Source organism: Miniopterus natalensis, chromosome 20 (assembly GCF_054644295.1).
Source record: "Miniopterus natalensis isolate mMinNat1 chromosome 20, mMinNat1.hap1, whole genome shotgun sequence".
Taxonomy (NCBI): Eukaryota; Metazoa; Chordata; class Mammalia; order Chiroptera; family Miniopteridae; genus Miniopterus; species Miniopterus natalensis.
The window spans coordinates 4,405,355-4,416,631 of record NC_142100.1 but is presented as its reverse complement, the minus strand read 5'-3'; the positions used below and the strand labels follow the sequence as shown (position 1 = coordinate 4,416,631).

Below are 11,277 nucleotides of genomic sequence, written 5' to 3'. Positions count from 1 at the left end.
ATTGGGAGAGGCTTCATATGTGTGGGGCAGGGAGTGGATGGGAAATCTCTGTGTCTTGCTCTCATTTTTATTATTAACCTAAAACTGCTCTAAAAAATAAAGTCTTTTAAAAAACTGAAACACTAAAAAGAGGAAAGCAATATCTTGAAAGCAACCAGAGGGAAATGATGCATTACCTGCCTGGAATGATAGGCAATTATGAGATGGAATACAAGCCTTTTTTATGGAGGCCAGAGGAAGCTGCACAATGTTTTTTAAGTGCTGAAAGCAAAGTATTGTCAACCTCAAGGAAAACCTACTTCCCTTTAATCACGCAACACTTCTAACACCAGATGTGTGGGTTTTCCACACCAACCAATTCTCCAACTCTGAGCAAATACCAACTGGGCGTCGTACAATTTAACTCAATTCTGACACTAACTGCCCAGAGCTAGCACCGAGCCCCAGGATACAGGCCCAGCCCCACATGACTCCCTGCTCCCGTTTCAGAGCCCAGTCCCAGGTCGTCACCTGTATTTCTGATCAACAGGCTACAAAAAATCAGAGATCCCGTGACTTCTTCCTCACATTTGATAATTTTCTATAACCGCTCACAGAACGAAGGGAAACACTTACTTAGGTTTACTGGTTTATTATAAAGGATATAACTCAGGAATAGCCAAATGGGTGAGATGCATAGGGCCAGGTATGGGGAAGGGACACGAAGCCTCCATGCCCTCACTGGGTGCATCACCCTCACTGGGTGCAGCCGTCTCCCAGCCTGGAAGCTCCCTGAGCTTCTTCAGCCAGGGTTTTGATGGAGGCTTCCTGACGCAGGCATGAGCGATGAAGTCACTGGCCACTGGTAAGTAACCCAAACTCTAGTCTCTCTCCCTCCCCAGAGGTTAGTGTGTGGGGGTGGAGGGGGGACTGAAAGCTGGGTTGGGTCCCCTAGCAACCAACCCCTTACCCTTAAGTCCTTTCCAAAAGTCACCTCATTTATCTAAACTCAGGTGCGGTTGAGACCTGAGGCTTGTTATGAATAACAAAAGATGCTCTTCTCCTCCTTACAAGGCAGAAAATTCCAAGTGTTTTAGGAGCTGCTCCAGGAGCTGGGCATGAAGGCCTAATATATATGTCTTAATATCACAATATCACACAACTGCAAATCCTGTATCTGTCAAAAGTATCTTTCAGGAAGGGAAGTAGGACAGTAACGTTATAGACATTAGAGAGAGGGTTCAAGTATTTGACAAAATCCGACACCGGTCATAATAAAAAATCTCAGCAGGTCAGGAACAGAAAGGAACTGCTCCCACTTGCTAAACAGCATAAACACAAAGCCCACAGCTAATGTGCCTATCGGAGAAAGACCGAATGTGTTCCACCGGAGCCTGGGACTGGGTAAGGCCGTCAGCTCTCACCACTCTTATCAACACAGTACTAGAAGTTCTAGCTACCACAATAAGATAAAAAAAGAAATAACTAAAAAGACATGGAGGTTGTAAAGAAATAAAACTGTCTGTATTTGCAGATGACATAATTGCTCGTGTAGAAAATCCCAAGGAGTGGGTTTTCAATTTTTAAAACAACCTCAGAACAAATAAGTCAGTTTACCAAGTACACAGAACATAAATCGATACAAGACACTCAACTGCATTTCCATATGCTAACAGTGAACATGTTGAAACTGAACTTAAAAATACAATACCACTTAAAATTGCTCAAAAGAAAACGAAGTACTGAGGTACAGCCCTAACAAAATGTGCATAGGACCTGTATGTCAAAAATCACAAAATTCTGATGAAAAAAAGTGAAAGGAGCCCTAAATAAGAGAAGAGACACAGCATGTTCATGGGCTTTGAAGACTCAGCGTGGTGAAGATGTCAGTGCTCCCCAGCTGGGTCTACAGGTCTCATGAAATTCCTATAAAAATTTTAGCATGCCTTTTTGTAGAAATAGGGAAGCTTATTCTAAATTTTATACGAAAAGGCACAAATCCTCGACTAGTTGAAAAAAAATCTTGCAAAAGGAGAATGAAGTTTTGTGGCTATAAATACAAATTTATTAAGCCAGGTATAGTCAAAGAAGCTAAATATTCCGCTTCTGTGTAAGACAGGAAGTCGCAGAAGTCCACTGCTTCCAACCCAAGAATGGGGCAAAGATGGATAATCCACAGGATTCTCAGGGAGCTGAGGCTTCAAGGAGGAAAGTACACCTGGAATGAGTGAGACCAGAGAGAGAAAAATCCACACTGTTCTCTGGAAACGACGCCCTTGGTTTCAACCTGTCACCGAGGAAAGCAAGGCCGCAGAAGGAAAGCTCAGAAGACTTCATCTGCATCACAGGATCTTCTGGCCGGTTCATCTCTCTCCCGCCTCCACTGAAACCTCCATCACGTCCTGTGTTTCGGATCTCAATAAATGTCACCATCGTCTACCCAAGTCACTTAAGCCTGAGGCATGTTGGCCATCCCATTCTCCTCTCTGTCTCTGTCTCTCTGTCTCTCTCTCTCTGTCACCTGCCTCATCCAATCAATTTTCGAGAGCTGCCAGTTTCACCTGAAGTTTTTTCTTGCTCAGCATGACCCCAGGACGCGGCTCCAGCCCTCACCCCTGCATCACCAGGTCTCCTGAGGTGACCCGCCCAGCCTCCGCCTCGCGGCCAGGTAGTCGCTCCACGAAGCTAAATCCAGGCTTCGTTTCTGCTTGAACTCTCTGCCAAGAGGCCCCTGCGCTGAGCTCTGCACGCGCAGCGCCCCCGCCCCGCCTCCCAGGGACGCGACCTTCCCAGCCCGCCCGCTGCTACTTTGTAACCGAGGGAGCCGCACTGTCGTCCGCCGGCTGGGTCAGTCCCGGGAGCCACCCGCCGAGAGGCGCAGCGCCCCGCTCCCCGCGGCTCCGAGGGGCCCCCTCGCGCACCCACGGCCGGGGCGAGACGGCCCTGCTCCTGGGGCGGCCTGCGGCCCCGCCGACGCCCCTGCACCCCGCGGAACCTGCCTTTAGCACTGGCTCGCCTACTGCAAACGATTTCGTCGCGCGGGCCGCCCCGCCCACTCGCCCGCAGCGCTCCTGGAACCCAAGCGCCCTTGTGAAAGTTGCTCAACCCGCCGAGCCCAAACTCCCCCGCCCTCTGGTGCATGGCGTGGGCTGAGCTGTCCTCCTGGCTTCCCACTCCAGTCTGCCTTTCTGTCTCAATCGGTTGGTGACCCACAGTTAAGGAAACTAAAGGCCAAGCCGCGCGCCGGGCACCGCTCCCGTCACGTCCCCGGCGGAGAGACACCCGCGCGCAGGCGGCTCCACGTCCTGGTCGCGCGCGGAGCTCTGTCCCTGTCGCTGCCCAGAGCCCGGACCTGCTGCTCCTGGGCCCCCGCGGCAGCCCCGCGACTCCGGGGACTCGCAGGGCCAGCTCCCGGCCCGCGGCGCCCCTGAACCGGCGGGGCCCCTGCGGGGAGGCGGCGGGCGCAGCGCGGGACCTCGGCGCGCGGGCCTCGCCGCGATGAGCTCCCCGCGGCGCTTCAGGTGACCGTCGCTGCTCATCCCGCCTTCGGGGGGCAAGGGCCCCTTAGGTCTGGGACCCGCAGGTCTGCCTGGGACTCATCCTCGCAGCTCCCCTTGCAGGCTCCCGCCCTCCAGCCCTCCTCTCCCCGCACCTCGGCCAAGCCCGCCCTGCGGAGCGTCTGTCCCCTGCGCCAGGGGCCGGACGCCGCGCCGTCGGAGCCCGGGGGGCGGGGCGCTCCCACCTGCCCCTGAGCCCCTCTCCCCTTTCACCAGCACCCCTCCCCCAGTGCCCAGCCCTGCCTGGTTCCTGACGGAGGCTTCTCCAGGTCTCTCCCCATTTTCTGCCCCGACGGAGGGGGGCTGTGGGAGAACTGGTTGTGAGGAGGGACCTGGAACCCCGCAGAGCTTCAGCCTTCCTGGCCCAGGGGCTCCGCGCTGAGGCGCCCCTGCGCCCTGCCGCCCACCTGCCTCCGGGGCAGCGCTCTGGGCCTCGGGGTGGGGTGAGGCCAGCGCCTCCCCCTTGTCATGGCTCTTCTTTCTCCTTTCAGTCCACGTCTCTCATGGAAAAGAATCCTGAACATCTTGTTTCTGCCATTGATCTCATCAAGTTTTGCTCGTCGGGCGAAACATGAAAAGTACATTCATTTTTTGGATGATGCGCCCCAGATGCCCCTGCACAGGTTTGCCGGAGGGGGGCCCCGGGGAACTTCCCTCTTCTGGAGAAAATCATTTCAGAAGCAGACACAGCAAGTCCTGCCAGCAAGGACCACCTTTCCCTGGGCCTTCTGCAGCCTCTCCTCCCTCTCCGTCTCTCCGTCCCTCTCCGTCTCTCCGTCCCTCTCCTCCCTCTCTGTCTCTCCGTCCCTCTCCTCCCTCTCCGTCTCTCTCCGTCTCTCCGTCTCTCTCCTCCCTCTCCCCATCTCTCTCCATCTCTCTCCGTCTCTCTCCTCCCTCTCCGTCTCTCCGTCTCTCTCCTCCCTCTCCGTCTCTCTCCGTCTCTCTCCTCCCTCTCCGTCTCTCTCCGTCTCTCTCCGTCTCTCTCCGTCTCTCTCCTCTCTCTCCGTCTCTCTCCGTCTCTCCCCGTCTCTCTCCTCCCTCTCCGTCTCTCTCCTCTCTCTCCGTCTCTCTCCTCTCTCTCCATCTCTCTCCGTCTCTACCCGTCTCTCTCCTCCCTCTCCGTCTCTCTCCTCTCTCCGTCTCTCTCCGTCTCTCTCCATCTCTCCGTCTCTCTCCTCCCTCTCCATCTCTCTCCATCTCTCTCCGTCTCTCTCCATCTCTCCGTCTCTCTCCTCCCTCTCCATCTCTCTCCATCTCTCTCCTCCCTCTCCGTCTCTCTCCATCTCTCTACATCTCTCTCCGTCTCTCTCCTCCCTCTCCGTCTCTCTCCTCTCTCTCCGTCTCTCTCCGTCTCTCCATCTCTCTCCTCCCTCTCCGTCTCTCTCCGTCTCTCTCCGTCTCTCTCCGTCTCTCTCCTCTCTCTCCGTCTCTCTCCGTCTCTCCCCGTCTCTCTCCTCCCTCTCCGTCTCTCTCCTCTCTCTCCGTCTCTCTCCTCTCTCTCCTCTCTCTCCATCTCTCTCCGTCTCTACCCGTCTCTCTCCTCCCTCTCCGTCTCTCTCCTCTCTCCGTCTCTCTCCGTCTCTCTCCTCCCTCTCCATCTCTCTCCATCTCTCTCCGTCTCTCTCCATCTCTCCGTCTCTCTCCTCCCTCTCCATCTCTCTCCATCTCTCTCCTCCCTCTCCGTCTCTCTCCATCTCTCTTCTCCCTCTCCGTCTCTCTCCTCCCTCTCCGTCTCTCTCCTCCCTCTCCGTCTCTCTCCGTCTCTCTCCTCCCTCTCCGTCTCTCTCCTCCCTCTCCGTCTCTCTCCGTCTCTCTCCTCCCTCTCTGTCTCTCTCCGTCTCTCTCCTCCCTCTCCGTCTCTCTCCGTCTCTCTCCTCCCTCTCCGTCTCTCTCCTCCCTCTCCGTCTCTCTCCGTCTCTCTCCTCCCTCTCTGTCTCTCTCCTCCCTCTCCATCTCTCTCCTCTCTCTCCGTCTCTCTCCTCCCTCTCCGTCTCTCTCCTCTCTCTCCGTCTCTCTCCGTCTCTCTCTTCCCTCTCTGTCTCTCTCCTCCCTCTCCATCTCTCTCCTCTCTCTCCGTCTCTCTCCTCCCTCTCCGTCTCTCTCCGTCTCTCTCCTCCCTCTCTGTCTCTCTCCTCCCTCTCCATCTCTCTCCTCTCTCTCCGTCTCTCTCCTCCCTCTCCGTCTCTCTCCTCTCTCTCCTCTCTCTCCGTCTCTCTCCTCCCTCTCCGTCTCTCTCCTCCCTCTCCGTCTCTCTCCGTCTCTCTCCTCCCTCTCTGTCTCTCTCCTCCCTCTCCATCTCTCTCCTCTCTCTCCGTCTCTCTCCTCCCTCTCCGTCTCTCTCCTCTCTCTCCTCCCTCTCCGTCTCTCTCCGTCTCTCTCCTCCCTCTCTGTCTCTCTCCTCCCTCTCCATCTCTCTCCTCTCTCTCCGTCTCTCTCCTCCCTCTCCGTCTCTCTCCTCCCTCTCCGTCTCTCTCCGTCTCTCTCCTCTCTCTCCGTCTCTCTCCGTCTCTCCCCGTCTCTCTCCTCCCTCTCCGTCTCTCTCCGTCTCTCTCCTCCCTCTCCGTCTCTCTCCTCCCTCTCTGTCTCTCTCCGTCTCTCTCCTCCCTCTCCGTCTCTCTCCGTCTCTCTCCTCCCTCTCCGTCTCTCTCCTCCCTCTCCGTCTCTCTCCGTCTCTCTCCTCCCTCTCTGTCTCTCTCCTCCCTCTCCATCTCTCTCCTCTCTCTCCGTCTCTCTCCTCCCTCTCCGTCTCTCTCCTCTCTCTCCGTCTCTCTCCTCTCTCTCCGTCTCTCTCCTCCCTCTCCGTCTCTCTCCTCTCTCTCCATCTCTCTCCGTCTCTCCATCTCTCTCCTCCCTCTCCGTCTCTCTCCTCTCTCTCCATCTCTCCGTCTCTCTCCTCCCTCTCCGTCTCTCTCCTCCCTCTCCGTCTCTCTCCGTCTCTCTCCTCCCTCTCCGTCTCTCTCTTCCCTCTCCGTCTTTCTCCGTCTCTCTCCTCCCTCTCCGTCTCTCTCTGTCTCTCCGTCTCTCTCCTCCCTCTCCGTCTCTCTCCGTCTCTCTCCATCTCTCTCCATCTCTCTCCATCTCTCTCCATGTCTCTCTGTCTCTCAACAGTTTCAATTGGTCTCACCTGACTCCTCTTGAGCTGCGGAGCCGAGCTGTGGGACTTCAGACTGGAAGCACGCACGGGAGTGGGCCCTACTTCACACTGGAGGGCCAGAGGTTCCTGATCTTCGGGGGCTCCATCCACTATTTCCGGGTGCCCAGGGAGTACTGGAAGGACCGCCTCCTGAAGCTGAAGGCCTGCGGCTTCAACACCGTCACCACGTGAGTGCTGCCGCGCCCCCGGGGCCCCCACTGCCCTCCAGGGACTGTGGCATCTGCCCCTGGTTCCCGGAGCCTGGCTAGAGGATGGACCCTCTGAGTAGCCATGTCCAGCGTGAGCCTTTTTGCTAAGGGTCACGTACGTCCCATGCTTGCTACAACAGTTCTTATTTACGCATGGGGAAATGAACATGTGGAGGAATGACAGTTGTATCAAAATGAACATGCGAGGAAATACTAGCCTCATAAGTGACCTTCAGTGGAGCGTAGGGAGTGGATACTGTAGCTTAGCGATCACACAGCCTGCTCCTCGGGCCCAGCCCTGCCGTCCTCCTCTGTAATGGGCAGACTACCAGGCGCCTCCTAGGGTGTGTTGATGATTAAATGAGATAAAACCTTTATCTTATTTATATGAAAAACCCCTGTCACAACCATGGCACGTACATGTACTTTAATTACAGTGGCAACAAAAACCATAGGCCCAGTTGAGCCTAGAAGAAGAATTTAAACATAAATTTGACATGATTAAATGTAAATGTAACATGACAAGTTTAGCATGACATCTAACATGCTTATGCGTGTAGTGACAAAAGGTAGCATGCATTTAGGGTTTACTAATGGCTGGGCGTTTCCTAAGCATTTCCACGAAGTTGCTTAATCTGCACAAGTGCCCCGAGAGATGGACAGTCGGATTCCCAGTATTCGGGAAGGAAGGGAAGGAAGCACAGAGGGCTCAGCTTGCTCGGGAGGAGCACCTCCTCCCAGCAGCTCCCTGGGGGCCACCCCGCCCACAGAACCCCGCCCGGGCCACCAGCCAAATCCTATTTGAATTAGGAACCGTGGAGTTCTCTTCACAACAGACTTATTTCCAAAAAAGCCTTGAAAGTGAGAAAATTGGAAGTCACTGAAGGTGGGTTGAAGGATGAGCCCAAAGGAAAAGTTCCGTGGAGGCAGCCCTGTGGCAGCTGCCTGCAGAAGGACGTGTGGCTGACCTTGCGGGAGGGTGTTCCCCAAGGTGAGAGGAGAGGCAGGACCCCCCTCAGCACGGCCAGTCTGCCAGTGCCAGCCGCAGACACGCTAAGTTCAGTACACCCACCACTGTATAGTAAGCTGCCAATGGACATGTACGTCGCGTTTATACGCAGCCAGGCATGTTCTACACCCTGGGAAATATGAACTCGCTTGTCCTCAGCAGGCCTACGTGGCGTGTAGTGTTATCCCCACTGAGAAAACGCAGGTGGAGGGAGGGGAAGGCGCCTTCTTCCCCAAACCACACAGGTGGTGATAGCGGAGGTTTGCCTGGAATCCCACTGGGCCCGGGCCCAGCTGCTCGGCAGTCCAGTGCCTTCCATGCTGTGCTCTTCCCAGCCCTCACGGTGGAATCTTGTCAGGTTCGAGTGCCCTTGCAGGGCAGCCGGTCATCTCATGCTGTAGGATGTATTTTTCTGTTTCTTGATTAGATAGATGTTTGTCACCAGCAATCAGAAAAGTCTGTTTGTTCTCATGGTCGGGCTGTGGCGTTTCCTTAGTTAACATCAGGAAAAAGTACAGGCTGTCCCGAGAAGCCCAGCCTTACAGTATGGAAAGGGAAAGAGTGGCTCCCAAACACGACGGGGCCTGCGATGTCATGCTCTACGTCTTCACTGTGTTAACTGTTTTCCCAAACTCGGGTGGGCAAAAGTAGGTTTACAGTTGTGAGTACTGTATTCTTAGTTTTTAATTATTGGGTTATTTTCCATAGCAATGACTGTAAAACCTACTTTTGCCACACCCCCTATTTAAGTTTCCTTGCCTTTCTGGATTAATTCTACATTGGTTCTTATGGATTATACTTATAATGTATTGAATTTTCAAAAAAGAAAGGACCACTAGATGTCTTCACACTCCTACACCACTAACGGGACATACAGCAGGACCACAGAAATTAAAAAACTGCTCAGCAATGGAAGCCCTTTCTTCCTCAGGGCCCCTCCACTGCCCTCCTGTGGCAAAGATAAACACATTCGCTGTAAAGGAGACACTGCTTCAAGGGCCCTTCCGTACTGCGGAGGGTGCATTTGAAGCCCAGAGGCAGTAAATTGGTAATTGGCTCATCTAAGTTGCAAACAATACTCGTAAATAATTGTTCTTTTATTGAAAGCCTTTGCTGCATCTATTGAAAGGATTTTATTCAGTCCTCTGTTAAAGCAGTAAGTCACGTGGACAGTGTTTCTGATACTCAGCCAATGCACCACTCTGGGGTAAATTCTTTTATGAGACGTGCACATGTGCATGTGCACCTCCCTTCCCCCCACCCCAGATTGCTAGCTTGATTTGCTAGTGTTTTATTTCAGACATGTATGTCACTGAAATTGATTTAACATTTTATGTTAGTTTCTCATTCAGTTTGTTATTATTTTTAAAATATATCTTTATTGATTTCAGAGAGGGGAAGGGAGAGGGGGAGAGAGAGACACACAAACATCAATGATGAGAGTCACTGATAGGCTGCCTGTTGCACGCCCCCTGCTGGGGATCGAGCCCACAGCCCCGGCACGTGCCCTGACCCGAATCCAACCTCGACCTCCTGGATCCCGGGTCGATGTGCAACTGCTGAGCCACGCTGGCCGGGCTCTGATCCAGTTTTGATATTAATTGTATAGTAAACTCATCAAATGACTATATGTTCTTTTTATGGTCGCTGAAAATATTTTGCAAAAAAAATTTTTAGCCTGAATGTTTCCTAAAATTTATCTGTAAGATGTCGTGGCTACTATCTTTTGTGGTTGTGAGGGGATGATTTTGGGGATAATATAACTTTTTTGAATAGTTATTATTTAACTCATGTTTTTACATTTCTTCTAGAGTATATTATTCTATAGATTTTTTTTTTTCCCCATTCTGAGACTTTAAAAATTCTCCTGTCTTTCTTGGAAATTATACATCATTCTGTGAATTTGGGCCTTTTCCTCTTTTTTTTCTACTTAATATTATCTAAATTTTTAGTCTTCTCAAAGAATTAGGTTGTAGCTTTGTTAATCTTCTGCGTAGCTTTGTGTTTTTTATTTCACGACTTCTGAGGTGCACATAGTTTCCTTTCTTGTGCTTTATTTCATTTAGCACCTTCTTTCTCTGTCCCTCCCCTCCTTCTCTTCTCCTTGTCTCCTGAGTTGAATATTTAGCTCATTTCCTGTTCTCTAATATATTTATTCAGGACTACGAATACCTCTAAGTATTGCTTTGGTTATATAATTCCCCTGATTTTACTAGATAATACTTTGGCAGTCATTTGGTTTCGAACATTTTAGCTCTATGCTTTTTGTTTTATTTACATGCTCCGTTGGTTGAGCATTGCCCCAGGCACCAGGAAGTCACAGGCTGGACTCCCCGTCAGGGCGTGTACCCTGACTGCTGGCTCCATCCCCAGTTGGGGGCGTGCCGGAGACAGCTGATCGATGTCTGTCACATCGATGTTTCTCTCTCTTCCTCTCCCCTCCTCCCTCTCTAAAAAAAAAAAAATTCAACAAAAACATTAAAAAAAATAAAGTGTAATTTTCTAATTTATTTGCATTTGTCTTGGGATCATGAGCCATGTAATGCAGATTTTTGGGATTTGTATTTTACAACTGTTCATGTATTTTTTGAGAATGTAAGGCTCTATCCGTTGCTGTTGAGTTCTCTGTGTATTTATGAGATCCAGCCTTTTCATTGTGTTTTCCAAATCAATATCCTTACAGTTTTTTGCTGTTATTATCTTTGTTTCTTAGGGAAGTATTTTAAGTCTTCTCATTATGACTGTGGATTTATCCATTACTTCTCTGATTCATTAAACTTTTTTACTTAAGACATGATATTAAGATCACAGAAGGCAATGATTATTATATTTTCTTGATGAATTGTTCCCTTTATTATTATTTGATGCCTCTTTTAGCATCTATTTGAGAGTTTTTTGCCTTAAAAATCCATTTTGCCTGTGATTTAAGATTGGTAGATTAATTTAATCTCATCGATATCATTTCCCATCTTTTTGTTTCTGAAGTTTTTTCAGCAATATTCTTTTTTTTAAATCCTCACCCGAGGATATTTTTTCCATTGCTTTTCAGAGAGAGTGGAAGGGAGAGAGAGAGAGAGACACATTGATTGGTTGCCTCCCGCATGGGCCCCACGGGGGTCAGAGGTGGAGCCTGCAACCGAGGCACGTGCCCTTCGCCGGAACCAAACCCAGGCCCCTTCAGCCTGCAGGCCGATGCGCGACCACTGAGCCAAACCGGCCACGGCTCAGCAATGTTCTTTAAAAAAAGCCACTTGTAAGCATCATTTAGCAAAATGATTTCATTCTGTTCTCTCAGTGTATAGTTATAAACTTTATCATGCATGTTTGAAATCTTTAGCAAACCAACTTTTCATTCCTACTCACAACAAAAGATCTTAAAGTATGCTCAGT

At 51.4% G+C, this 11,277-nt stretch overlaps 1 protein-coding gene across 1 annotated transcript in view; it reads left to right on the top strand.

The window, feature by feature from the left end:
- Positions 1-818: 818 nt before the first annotated feature.
- Positions 819-11,277, top strand: part of GLB1L3 (galactosidase beta 1 like 3) — a 33,941-nt gene continuing 23,482 nt past the window's right edge. The window contains exons 1-2 of the mRNA XM_087828763.1: positions 819-844; positions 6,645-6,857. Coding sequence (XP_087684889.1) covers positions 819-844; positions 6,645-6,857 — 239 coding nt within the window. The remainder of the gene's footprint in view (positions 845-6,644; positions 6,858-11,277) is intronic.